Genomic DNA, 11322 nt, shown 5'->3' with positions numbered 1-11322 from the left:
TTTGTCGTCAGTGGTTATGAAAAGCAACTCAAACGTGAGAAAAGAAAACACCTTCCTTCGTTAAGACAAACACTAAATCTCAACCAAACAGCTTTCGTTAGCATTTCTGAAAACCCCAACGTGTCAGTGTGTTCCCTCTATAAGATCAAGTGACACTTAATAGATTGCAAAGCATAAAGAATAGAGAAATAACTTCCTGTGCAACTGCAGCTTCTCATCATTAGTGATGATCCTGCACCGAGCTTCTACTGGTGTTAATGATGTGAGACTAGGATTAGATGTTTAATGTTAATGTAATCAAGGTAAGAAGCATTAGGGGGATGTATTGCCGCGTGTTTGTCATTAAGTATTAGAGTCATCATACAACCTGCTATCCTCACAATCTTATAACCTAAACACTTTAAAAATGGCTTGAAATTAATCATTTGCACTTGAGCTTTAACATGTCATTAAGTAATTAACAAAGAAGAGTAAAAGAAAATGTTTTGCAAATCCCTCATAAGTAATGAAGCCTTCATAAATCACATTAAACACCGTGGTCTTGTGGAAATGATTGAGGTTGTGTTTTATAACGCAGAGCTGTAGTATGTCTGAATGCAGCCTGAAGGGTTTGAAGGGTTCACATAACAAGAGAACCATAAAAAAAAAGGGTATTACCTGCCATCTCTGTCCCAGTCGTACACCTCGACCTTGATTGTTCTGTTGGGAGACATAAAATGAGAATCTGATTTAAAAAGACGTTTTCTTCCCCTGAATTATGAGTCTATTGATTCTCCCGATATGCAGTTGTTTCTATATTTCTCCTGAAAGATGATGTTGCTGGACATTTACAATAAAACAAAGTGAAATTGCAAAGGTTTTCTCAGGCGTAGCACTAAAATGACTTACTATACTCACGTTCAAAGCGATAAAGGGCTATCGTTTATCCTTGTGAAATGATAAAATATACACAGATGATCAGAAGAATGCTAATGTCTTTTGTCATTGAGGCATTTGGAGAAGCAGATCCATTCTGCAGCTTATCTTTATTCCAACACACTGTCTGCCTGTCACTGTATTAATCTGCAGTAATGTGCTCTCCTCATTTCCAAATACATCTATTTCTGCATTCCATTAAAGGTTAGAAAGATATGTGAAATAAAATAAGAAAAGTCTGCAGGAGGCAGATACGCTGCGCTATCACTCCATCTACCAATATCTTCAACAGGAGGGTCATTTCTCTCCTGTCAAAAGCAGGAGAGCGATAAGTGGAGAGCGGAGGGGTGAGGCAAAAGGATAATAGAACAGACACTGAATTAAAACAGACGGAGCAAAAGGCACTCCGCTGCAGAGAATGGAGGAAGCGAGCAAGGGGAAGAGAAGATGGTGTGAGAATGACTCCAGACGGACAGAAAATAAATAAAAAAGGACGATCAGAGTGACATCTTGTACTGCTCGTACTTTCTTATTCAATTAACTTTCTCTTTTTGACAGTGGGAACTGGAGACGGGTCACATTTGACTGTATAAAAGTTTGTGAGCAGACTAATATTTCATGAATCTTCTCTTGACTTCCTTCTGAACTTACTGTAATTGCTTTAGAGCTTGGGCAGCTTTCTAAAAACAAAAAAAGGTACCGAATTCAAAACCTGAGCCAAAAATGCACTTCTACGTCCTCCTCATCTTTCAACATGAGAGGAAAGTGGAAATACAAAGCATCATTAATGGGCCTCAGAGCTGCTTAGAAAGCTAGATGCACATTAGAGGAAAGGAGGCAATAAAGGTGAGGAGTGGGAATCGGCTGGCTGATTGTGATGGGCACTCCGGGGATGAAAGCGTCTCCTGGTTGGCTTAACACTTTCTCCTCCAGAGAAACATGTTTGTGCAGAGCTGTCTGCGGGATGTGACTGTACGTGCATGTGTTCACAGGGCGTTTGTCTCATTAAGTCAGCGAGTGTTATAGCACATCTCAGTCGGAAACATCCCCTCGCTCGGAGCTTTGATGAGGTGACAGGAAATGCACAGTGATTTCACCTGTTAATCTTGTGGTCTCACTGTTTTTATGTGTACGCATGTGAGTGTGTGTGTGTGTGTGTGTGTGTGTGTGTGTGTGTGTGTGTGTGTGTGTGTGATATCACAGGTCCATAAGAGCACCTATCAATAGGAAGACAGTTCTCTATTTTTTGCCAGCTTGAGCTCCTCCTTATCTCTTCTCACAGGCGGCAGAGAGACAGATTCAATGTGTGTGTGTGTGTGTGTGTGTGTGTATGTTTGTGTGTGTATGTTTGTGTATGTGTGTGTGTGTGTGTGTGTGTGTGTGTGTGTGTGTGTGTGTGTGCATTGTATGCGCAATCCACTGTAAGTTTCCTAAGTCCCACATTGATAAGACTTAACTCCTCTAATAAGCTTATTGGACCAAACATCAGATCAATGCTGCTGTCTGCTAGCTGAGCTAAGCTAAATTCTATTGTCTGCTTCTGTGTGCCTTTTTCACTACACAGCTGCAGTCGACACCGGACGCATAACCGACATGAGAGAGAAGCACTTTTACCTACTTATTTGCTTTCTTACTGGGACTCCTGAGATATAAAATACACCCTGCGGCCCTCACAAGAAGTGGAGCGATGTAAAATGATAAAATAAGTGGTGGAAACAGAGGCCATATATCAAATGTATTTAAAGAGGCAATATAAAAGTGAAAGCACCAAGACGCTTCCTGGAAAGAACCATATTATTGGTACTAATTAAAGGGAATGCAGAGACAATGTTCTGTCATTTATTCCAATTAATTGTGAATGTAACCTGCAGACCTTTTCCTCAGACCACTGCAGGTCAGCTGAACATGCAGCATTCTGAAGTGTTCTGCAGGCAAGCGTAGAATTTAAACCAAATGAAGATAACAAATGAATAACTAGTTAATATTTATTTTAAGCAAAGCTCTTCTTTAGGGGAAATGACTATTTTCCCAATAAAAATTGAACGTAGCTCTATCCAGGAAACATGCTAGCATTAGCTCACTATGGCATATTTATAATGACGCAGAAACTGTTGATTAATGTGCACTGTCGCTGGGAAATAAATAAATAAATAGGACTATTAAGCATGCTCCTAAATGTTTTCACATTTGCAAGATGTGAAAACATTATTTCTGAAATTAGTTCATTTCATTTCAGGTTCATTTCCCGCAAAACAGCCACACAATAAAGAACCACGATCAAAGACCTATTTAAGCCAATTGAGAGATTGTGCATGTTTTTGGTGGCAGGATGACACTTGGTACCAAAATAAATGCGATTCAAAAGCAGTCCGTCCCTTCTCTCTGTAAACTAGCAAAGTAAATATAACATTACTTATGTCCATAGTAAAGGCTGTGAAGTCTAACCCTGAATGCATCATCTAGATAAGAATGAAATATCACCTCCATTAAAATGTACGAAAGTATTGATTTAGATTAAATAATCCTTAACGCAAACAAGACAAACAATCTCCAGAAAACGTAAGCAAAATCATACATCCACGCTTTGTTTTCCTGGAAAAAAAATAAAATAAGAAGAATATTTTCTCTGCTAAATCATGTATGTAGAAAATACAAAAATATATCAACGACGCAGAAGAACCCAGCTTCATATATTTTTCATTCAAACTGGATTTTCGATAAGAGATGGATCTCTTTGTCGAGCCGCAGGCAGCAGTGTTACGCTGAGTGTAAGCAGCCTGAAGAGGCCGTTAGACACTGCAGGGACATCCATCGCCACCTTGCATGACGTTTTTATTATGTTTGAAATTAACCTGATGATTCACAGGCTTGTCCGGGTTGTTGTATTCTATATAAGTTGCCATAATATCTAGTGTATCAAAAAGGACTCACCTGTCGTGATCACCATTGCAAAGAGCCCGAACAGGGATTTTGAAGGCCTGCCACACTGGGTTCAATGTATTCTTCACCACCTCTGTCTTGTGGCAGATGGTGAACCTGCAGAGAGAGACGGGGAACAGACAAAGAAGGGATAAGATTGGAGCGGAGAGAGAGGGAAATAGAAAAGGAAGAGGAGGTAAATAGGACACTTTCTGCAAACAGAGTAAAAGTGGAGAGCTGTGGAAGCTGGACTATTCCCTGACACACACACATATTCAAATACACACATAAACACACAGTGCAAAGAGGTAATTTCATTAGCACAAGGTATTATCTGATTTGTCACACACTGCAGGATCTATGTGAACATACAGCAGCACTGGACTTAAACACACACACTCACATTCGTGCACATATTGTACACACACATTTCCACATGTAATTCGCACGTGCTTTACCTGGCAACACGACTTTTAATCTGAGGCAAATCGATGAAACCAATTTCCTTTCGGTGCAAAGGAAGGATTAAACCAAACATGAAAGGGGAGAATGAACGATGGAGGGAGAGGGAAGGAGGAAGGGGGAGGAGAACTCACGTGCCGTCCTCATTGCTCCTGTAGAAGACCAGGAAGGGGTCGGACTTGCCGAACAAATCCTTTTTGTCCAACTTGTTCCCACAGAACTGCATCATCACTGATTCCTGATGAGTAGAGACAGAAAAACACAGAGAAAACTGAATAAACTGAATATGGAAAGCACACGGCTTACACATTGCACACAGACATTTCCAACGGGTGGTAATCCAATTATTTTGTGGGTTTCTTTCTCTGTTCTCCAGCGGGATTCACTGCGTGTGAATGTTGAACACAGGATAAAACATTTATTTTGTCTTTGATAAAGACACACTGAATCTTCAAATGTTGACTTAAAAGAATATGTTTTTCACTTTATTATGGTGCCCCAAAAATGATTAAATGTGTGCTGAGGCCGTAAAAGACGCTGTTAAAAGATGAAAGATAAATAGAGCTAGTAAAACGGGAAGAAAAATACATTCAGCTTACATTTATTTTAACAACTGAATATAAAAAAATATAATAAACATTATTATTACAACAGTAAAGATAATAGCTTTATAATTATTTGTACACTCTATTTTAATTATTTATCTAACATTATTATGAATTAGTTTAGTTTATTTTTGGGAATTTTTTGATAATCCTTTATTATTATTTATTTGTGTGGGTATTGGGACCACTTTCTAAGTGTGATGTCATTGTGCAAATTGGAACAGGCATCCCCACAATATATCCCAAAAATACAAAATATACCACCAACAAAAACTAGCACCAGAAATATTAAATGCAAACAGCTGCTTTCAGATTCAGTTATCACTGTGGTGCAGAGTTCAACCAGGTGACAGCTGAGGGGGAAAAGCTTGCTGGTCTCCACAGGCTGTGGCTGGGGGGGGGGGGGGGTCGGGAGTAATGTCTCAGACTATGCTGCGCGCCCTCTGCATGCACCTCTTGTGCTGGACAGCCTCAATAGAAGGGAGAGGAGTACCGGTGATGCGTTGGGCAGTTCTCACCACAACTGAACAGTTGCCACAGCAGACTGTGATGCAGCTGGTCAGGATGCTTTCAATTATGCAGCGGCAGAAGTTCACCAGAATCTGAGTAGACAGATGGGCTTTCCTCAGTCTCCCCAGGAGGAAGAGACGCTGGTGAGCCTTCTTAAGGTCGAGGTGTTGAGGGTCCAGGTGAGGTCCTTGCTCATGCTCAACCTCCGTCCCATTTATGCTGATAGGGGTGTTTGTGCCGCCTTCGGTTTCTCTGAAGTCCACACTAATCTCCTTGGTCTTCTTGATGTTGAGGTCTAGGTTGTTGTGGGTGCTGGACCTCCTCCCTGTAGCCGTCTCATCGTTGTTTGATGATCTCAGTGTAGAGCCGGAGATCACCAATAAAGTAGTTTTGGTTGTGTAATCCAATATCCAAAAGTTCTTGTTGGAGTTAAAACAAGTAGGTCGATAACCGCACATTTACTAAATCTAGAGACGCTGAGCCTCACGTTTTGCACGCGCCGCCATCTTTCATATGTTTCTTTTAAGTACTTTTTAAGTGTTAACATATTTTAGTGCGGATTTTGATGTTCTCTAAAGCTTAATAAAATATTCAAATATTCAAACAAAGGTCAAAGAGGCATCTCTTTCTGTAAACAGAAAAGCAAGACTTAGACTCCTGCAGCTGTAGTGCCCTGAATCCTCCGATACAAACGTCCTGCCAGAGAAAGAGACAGAGAGACGAAGACAGAGCAGAAGTAGAAACAGAACAGACACAGGAAAACTTTCCAGGAAGTGTACGTCCATGCTCACCCTGCAGTTGTTCAGCTCCTCGGCTTTCACAATGATGGTCCCGCATTTCTTCCCTTGAATGCCTCTGTACACAACACACAACATGGCAGAGGGTTAGGACGTCACAATCACGTGGGTTGTGTTTGTATTTACGTTGTTTACTCTACATGTATCCTTGCTCCTACATTGCTGCTGTTCTCCGCACTCCAGACTAAGGTCAAGTTGACATTGTGGAATAAACTCATATCATGTTTTCTAACCAGAATAACCATCATGGACATCAGAACAGTGTGAACATCAGAAGAGGAGACAGTGAGTTCCTCACACATCCCAGAGGAGGTTGCAGGCTGGATGTCGACCTTCTCACAACAGCATGAGAACCTGTGAATCCTGAAACTAGTCCCGTCCCACACTGACCATGTCCCTGCGCCTTGTTTCTTTACTCAGTAATGTTGCATCCAGACACCAAAACAGTCTGATGAGTGTCAAGACATTTTTCAGTGATTGCGGTTGATTACGAAGACGAGACGAAGACGAGACGGCACCAACTGTGACTTTATAAACAATGGTGTTGGTGAACTGAAGACTAAAATGTAGTTTAAAAAATAAAAACTTTACCTAAAATCTCTCTTTGAGACAAAATATCATAGATCAGGGGTCTTCAACGTTTTTCAGGCCAAGGACCCCCAAACTGGTGTAGCGTGGTGCAGGGACCCCCTACTGTACGTATTGTACAGAAGAGGCTTGAAGAGTGCGACTTACAGTACAGCGGAGGAGGGAATGTGAATGCGCAAAGCAAAGCAAAAGAATTGTAATAATTTTTTTTATTAAATGTATTTATTTATTGCTTTATTTACAAACAATTTTGCGACCCCCCCTGCAGTACCTCCGCGGACCCCCTGTTGAAGACCTATGTCATAGACTGTTTGTTTTTTTCTCAAAAAGCAAACAGTTCATTTAAAGTTAAAGTTAACAATGACAACAAGGTTTGGTAGAAAGAAACAATGCAAAATTTTGTCTGAACTACTGACGTCTAAAACTATACTACTGTAAACAAGTTACCATTTTCTTTGACTAAAACGCCCGGATCTTTAGTCAACGAAAACTTGACGTGAAAAAAACATAATGATATTGACTACATGTGGTTAAAACATACACAACAAAAAACACATTTGACACTGGACTAAACTAAATAAAATGTTCATATTTGATCATTACTACTGTACAAAGTACAAAAACATGTAATGAATGACAGCACATAAGGGAAGAAGAATCCTGCACAGTGTAAACGCTGCAGTGCAGCCGCACATCTTCCAATGAGATTTCTTTTTATTAGACTTCTAAAATAGGTTTTAAGGACCAACGGATCAAATGCAGAGAACTCCCTCTTAAATGTGAAAGCACATAATGAAGTGAACCTTCTGGAAATGATGTTTATGAACACACCCTGTCCAGACTCTGGTCAGGAACTAACCTCATGGAAAGTTTTGCTAAGTCACACCGTCTCAAAACAAGATACAAAAGGAGCACTGTTGAACTATAGATATTTATGTGTGTGTGTGTGTGTGTGTGTGTGTGTGTGTGTGTGTGTGTGTGTGTGTGTGTGTGTGTGAGAGTGGACCTTTCTTTTAAGGGCAGGTGTGCATGAATGTGCCCAAGTCGACCGCCGTCTGGGAGTGTGTTTCACTCTGTAAGTGGACCGCAGGATAGGTGATGCATGTGTATGTCTGAGCACTTCCTCTGAATAAACATCATGCAACATCTACACACACACACACACACACACACACACACACACACACACACACACACACACACACACACAGTTTCTGACATTCATCCTCTTTAAAGGAATACTTCACCCACAACATTATAATTATCTCCCTGTAAAATGAACAATGAAACTTACTGTTTAAATGATTTGTTTCCTGTGCAGTTGTTTTGTTTCCATACTTCATGGCATATATACAGTGTTAGTGATGCATCTACATGAAGGAACACATCCATGTGTGGGAGGACGAGCAGAACATCATTTGACGTGACTTTTGAGAGGTCTTGCATTCTGACAAAGGGGCTGTCGTCTGATGAGCTCTGCTCTCAGAGACCCACCTGGCACAAATCGAGTCAGGCAGTCATTGAGATTGGGGTTGATGACCTCTGCGTGAATTGAACTCAAGTCTCCTTTTACTCCAGCACGAAGAACTGGGGGAGTGCTTTTGAAATGGCAGACTTCTCAAAATGAAATATTTCCTGGATCTGATGCTTTGCATTGAAGAGCTGAGAGCTTCTTTTTTTATTACACTCGCAAAAGCAATGCCCTTTTCTCAGAAATCTGAAGATGGGATGTTAAAATAGCACCTTGAGGAGAGAAGAGACTTTCTCTCGCTCTCTTCTCATTTCCTTTTATCCGACAGCTCAGGGAGGTGGGGTTGGATGTGTGTGCTTTGTGTGTGTGTAACATGAGTACAATATATTCAGAGGAAGACTGATGAAGAATGAGAAGGTGATGCAGACCTTAATCAATAGAGCAATACTGATATACTTCTACTCCAGTCTTTCTCAAAGAGTGGTCCGCGGACCACTGGCGGTCCGTGAGCGACCGCTAGTGGTCCGTGAGGATATTGGTAAAATGTCACATTTGAAATAACATATTATAAGTTTAAAGTGTTTTTCAAACTGTTTCAAAATGACTAGTACAGACTAGAGTGTAGCATAGATGTAGCGTAGCTACGTAGGTTCGTTTTACGATCTTACGTCATGAATGATCTGCGCGGTCAATTTGAGCTGCGGTCAACTGACAAGATGGATCGGCTGTAGAGAGGGTCAGTTAAAGAAAATGAAATAAAAATCTGACGCGACAGTGAAGGTGCATCGTCCTGAATGCAGGTGATTCAGCAGCTACAAGTGGTTTTGTGTGCGTTACTGAGACCCAGGACAGCGGTTCGCCGTCCAACCACCGCCCAGGCTGAAAGCTGTGAAACTCGGCTTGAACGCGGAAAGTCCAGCGCTAAAGTGAAGAGAAAATATCACAGCGACTACATCAAATGTGGAAGAAGATCCCAATCCACACTGTGTTTTGTGCTACGAGTCGTTGGCGAACGAGGCTATGAAACCCGCCAAGCTCAATGCGACATGTTGAGAGTAAACACAAGGATTACTTTGGGAAACCTTCAGGATGTTTTGAGAGAAAACGTGACATGACGAAGGCACCCTCACAGTTTGCATTTTGCGTATCTCTCAGTAGCAAACGATCTTGCTGTGGGTAAGTTGCGGCTCTGTACGTACATAAACTCAGTAACACATGTAGTCTACGTTTCATATGATGTGTAAAATCTATCAGCATTCACCGTTTAAATCGCATATGAACGAAATGCTTGTAGAATCCGTAGTTGTATTTGTATTGTTGATTTAATGTGTGAAGGAGCGATACAGAGAAGGTCACATGAAGCTCATTATTAGGCTGTCATTTGTAATATAGTGTTGGAGTGGTAAGCAGGCCTATTGCTTTTGGATGTTTGGGGAGTTAGGTGGTCCGTGAGTGTTATTTTATTGGTCCTTGGTCTGAAAAGGTTTGAGAAACACGAGCAACAGCTATTTATATCATTGAGCAGTAAAGAGTATAGTTGTTGTATCGTATATATAGAATCTTTCTTTGTGCTGATGAAGCGTCAGGAGAGATGTGCCTGTTCTGCAGCACTGTGGAGATGTTCTGTGTTGCTTTATTTACATCATCTCGTACATTATTTTACCATCCAGATGGAAGTAGTGATGTGCATGAGCCAAATGAAACAACTGAGCTCTTCTAGTTGTGTAACACTAATGACACCCGGAGAGAGCTGCACAGAGAACACGTTCGGTACAAACTCTGAAGTGAAATATAAACACTGTGCCACAGAAACACCCATGGGATCCTGAACAAAACAAACCGGAGAATATTTTTAATGACTTGTTCTGCACATGCAAAAACAATAAACGACATGAATGTGGGAATAAAGCACAAGTTAAAGTGATGAGCGAGATGCAGTTGGGAAGCATGTAGCGGAAAAGCGCAACACTGGAAGAAAACAAAAACCGTAGTTAAGAGTATTTATATTTAATATTTGCACTTGATTCTCCACCCACTTCATTTTGTAAAGTTTAACAATTTGGCAGCTCTCTCAGATTCATGGAGGTTAAATTAAAGTACGAAATGAACCCAAAAAAGTTAATTAAAAATAAAGAGCTGCGTGGGTCGTCTGTGTACCAGCCAGGTAAGCTACAGATATCACCAACCTCCATCAGAACATATCATTTCAGACTTCAGTTCACTTTATACTCAAACACTTTACTTTTGACTCCACTACACTTCATGTGATCATCCTAAAATATATCGTTGCAGACTCTGCTGCTCAACACATATGTACAGTAACTACATTATTATATATGAGTAAGAGGCTGTGGCTCAGGTGGCACCTTGTATGGTTCTGGACAGAGTTTCTCTGCCTGTCAGTCTTGAAGATGAAATGTTGATGTTTGCACAAAACGAGGACGATGGATTCTGTCCCTCATCACTCACATTGAAGTGAATTAGGGAATTTTCAATGCATGTGAGAGCAGTTTGCAAAACAATGTACAGGCATCTTGTTTAAGTCAATCACGTCATCGCACTGAAAAATATGCAGGGAGAAAGACCTAAAGACACACACACACGCACACACACACACACACACACACACGCACACACACACACAGCCGACAAGCGCCCAGAATCTGTGTAGCCATGACAACTCTGGCGGGCTGGGCCCCCGCTGTGGGAAATCGAATGGGATTCCTCTGCTCGTTATTTCCTCAAATGGTTTTTCTCGTTCCTCTATTTTCCCACTGATATCTGAGAGCGATCGCCTTTAAGTGATCCACGAGCAGCAACTGGAAGCGTTGCATTATTTCCTGATGAATAATGGACGCCACAGTTCAGCCGTACATCCTCATACAGTCAGACAATACACGGCTCAACGCTGCTTTATGAACCGCGCACTGTAATTTATGTGAAAGTGTAAACGGCCTCTGAGAAAATGAGTTTTTATGACAACACATGAGTAACGGCAGCATATTGTTGTGTTTTAGTCATTTAATGAAATGTAGCACTGGTGTGTGGAGCTGCT

The 11322-nt window shown here is 41.1% G+C and overlaps 1 protein-coding gene across 1 annotated transcript in view; it reads right to left on the bottom strand.

Annotated features, from left to right (window-relative positions):
- The window catches only part of LOC115028590 (copine-8), a 67435-nt gene that overhangs the window by 18421 nt on the left and 37692 nt on the right, over window positions 1-11322 (bottom strand). The window contains exons 7-10 of the mRNA XM_029462461.1: window positions 6203-6266; window positions 4431-4534; window positions 3847-3951; window positions 658-699 (exon numbers count right to left, since the gene is read on the bottom strand). Of these exons, the coding sequence (XP_029318321.1) occupies window positions 658-699; window positions 3847-3951; window positions 4431-4534; window positions 6203-6266 (315 nt within the window). The remainder of the gene's footprint in view (window positions 1-657; window positions 700-3846; window positions 3952-4430; window positions 4535-6202; window positions 6267-11322) is intronic.

The sequence above is a fragment of the Cottoperca gobio genome, chromosome 23, assembly GCF_900634415.1.
Source record: "Cottoperca gobio chromosome 23, fCotGob3.1, whole genome shotgun sequence".
In the NCBI taxonomy this organism is placed as follows: Eukaryota; Metazoa; Chordata; class Actinopteri; order Perciformes; family Bovichtidae; genus Cottoperca; species Cottoperca gobio.
The sequence above is the reverse complement of the archived record's forward strand: the minus strand, read 5'-3'. Positions and strand labels throughout refer to the sequence as shown.